The 1,544-nt window shown below is 54.8% G+C and overlaps 1 protein-coding gene across 1 annotated transcript in view; it reads right to left on the reverse strand.

Moving 5' to 3' along the window:
• The window catches only part of SPECC1 (sperm antigen with calponin homology and coiled-coil domains 1), a gene marked incomplete at its 5' end in the record, with an annotated part of 77,185 nt that overhangs the window by 24,948 nt on the left and 50,693 nt on the right, over positions 1-1,544 (reverse strand). The window contains 1 exon segment of the mRNA XM_015828104.1: positions 813-915. Within this exon segment, the coding sequence (XP_015683590.1) occupies positions 813-915 (103 nt within the window).

Below are 1,544 nucleotides of genomic sequence, written 5' to 3' on the forward strand. Positions count from 1 at the left end.
CCTCCTTCTCTACCTTCCTCCCTTTCCTCTTTCCCTCCCTTCCTTTCTCCCTCCCCTTTCCTTCCCTTCCCTTCTTCCTCCTTCCCTCCTGTTCCTCCTTCCCTTCCTTTCTTTCCCTTCTTCCTTCCTTCCTTTTCTGTCCTTCCTCCCTCCCTCTTTACTTCCTTCCTCCTTCTCTTCCTTCCTCCCTTTCCTCTTTCCCTCCCTCCCTCCCTTCCTTTCTCCCTCCCCTCCTTTCTTTCCTTCCCTTCTTCCTTCCTTCCTCCCTTTCCTCCCTCCCTTCCTTTCTTCCTCCCCTCCCCTCCTTTCTTTCCTTCCCTTCTCTTCCTTTCTTCCTCCCTTTCCTCCCTCCCTCCCTTTCCTCCCTCCCTCCCTTCCTTTCTCCCTCCCCTCCTTCCTTTCCTTTCCTTCCTTTTTTCCTTCCTCCCGTTCCTCCCTCCCTCCCTTTCCCCCCCATCTCTGCAGGCAGAATTGCCCCTCCTGGCACAGGACCTGGCGATGGACTCTCTCAGGGCCTTCTATGCATAGGCTCCGGGCGCTGCCAACTGGCTGTGCAGACGGCTGATTGGCTAGAAGGTGACCAATCACCCCCAGTGCCCCAGCCAGCCCGCTCGCTTGGCTAAAACCTGCCCATCCCCCCCTTGAGGATTTCCGATGCGGGACCCCGCAGAGATCACCCCGAGTTGGGAATCTCAGCAGAGGCGGGACCTCCAGTGTGAGGAGCATCCTCAGAGCAAATCCATTCCCTCCGAAGACGTAAAGAAGGGAGACCACCGTTTCGAAAAGGACATGACAAATAACCTTTTACTCACTGGGTAGCCCTCGGTTTTCTTCTGACACCATTTCAAGAGCGCGTTCCGCTTTGAGCCGCCATATTCCCTGGCCAGCGCAGCCAGTGGATCCTTCCTCTCCACACTAAAAGCCAGAAGAAGAACAGAATGGCAGAGTTGGGAGGGACCTCGGAGGTCATCTAGTCCAGAGGTCCCCAACTTTTTGGGCACCAGGGACCGGTTCCGTGGAGGGAGGCTTTTCCGCAGACTGGAGTGTGCATGGTTGTGTGTGCTGCCTGCATCCCGTGGATGGGGCTTTGCTTGTTTGTGTGGACCGGTTGCTGGCGTGCCGTGACCCGGTACCGGTCCACGAACCGGGGGTTGGGGACCCCTGTTCTAGTCCAACCCCCTGCTCAAGCATCTGTACCAATCCAGACAAGTGACTGTCTAATCTCTTCGTGAAGACCTCCAGTCATGGAGCATTTACAACTTCTGGAGGCAAGGAGTTCCACTGGTTAATTGTCCTCACTGTTAGGAAGTTTCTCCTTAATTCCAGGTTGCTTCTCTCCTTATCAGTTTCCAACCATTGTTTCTCGTCCTGCCTTCAGGTGCGACCCCCTCTTCTTTCTGGCAGCCCCTCAAATACTGGAATTCTGTTATCCTGTCTCCCCTATTTCTTCTTTTCTTTAGTCTAGCCCAGGGATAGGTAGCCTTGGCTCTTTTATGACTCATGGACTCCAACTCCCAGAATTCCTGAGCCAGCATGGGGGAACT

This window comes from Protobothrops mucrosquamatus, unplaced genomic scaffold (assembly GCF_001527695.2).
Source record: "Protobothrops mucrosquamatus isolate PMUCROS unplaced genomic scaffold, P.Mucros_1.0 scaffold4240, whole genome shotgun sequence".
Lineage (NCBI taxonomy): Eukaryota > Metazoa > Chordata > Lepidosauria > Squamata > Viperidae > Protobothrops > Protobothrops mucrosquamatus.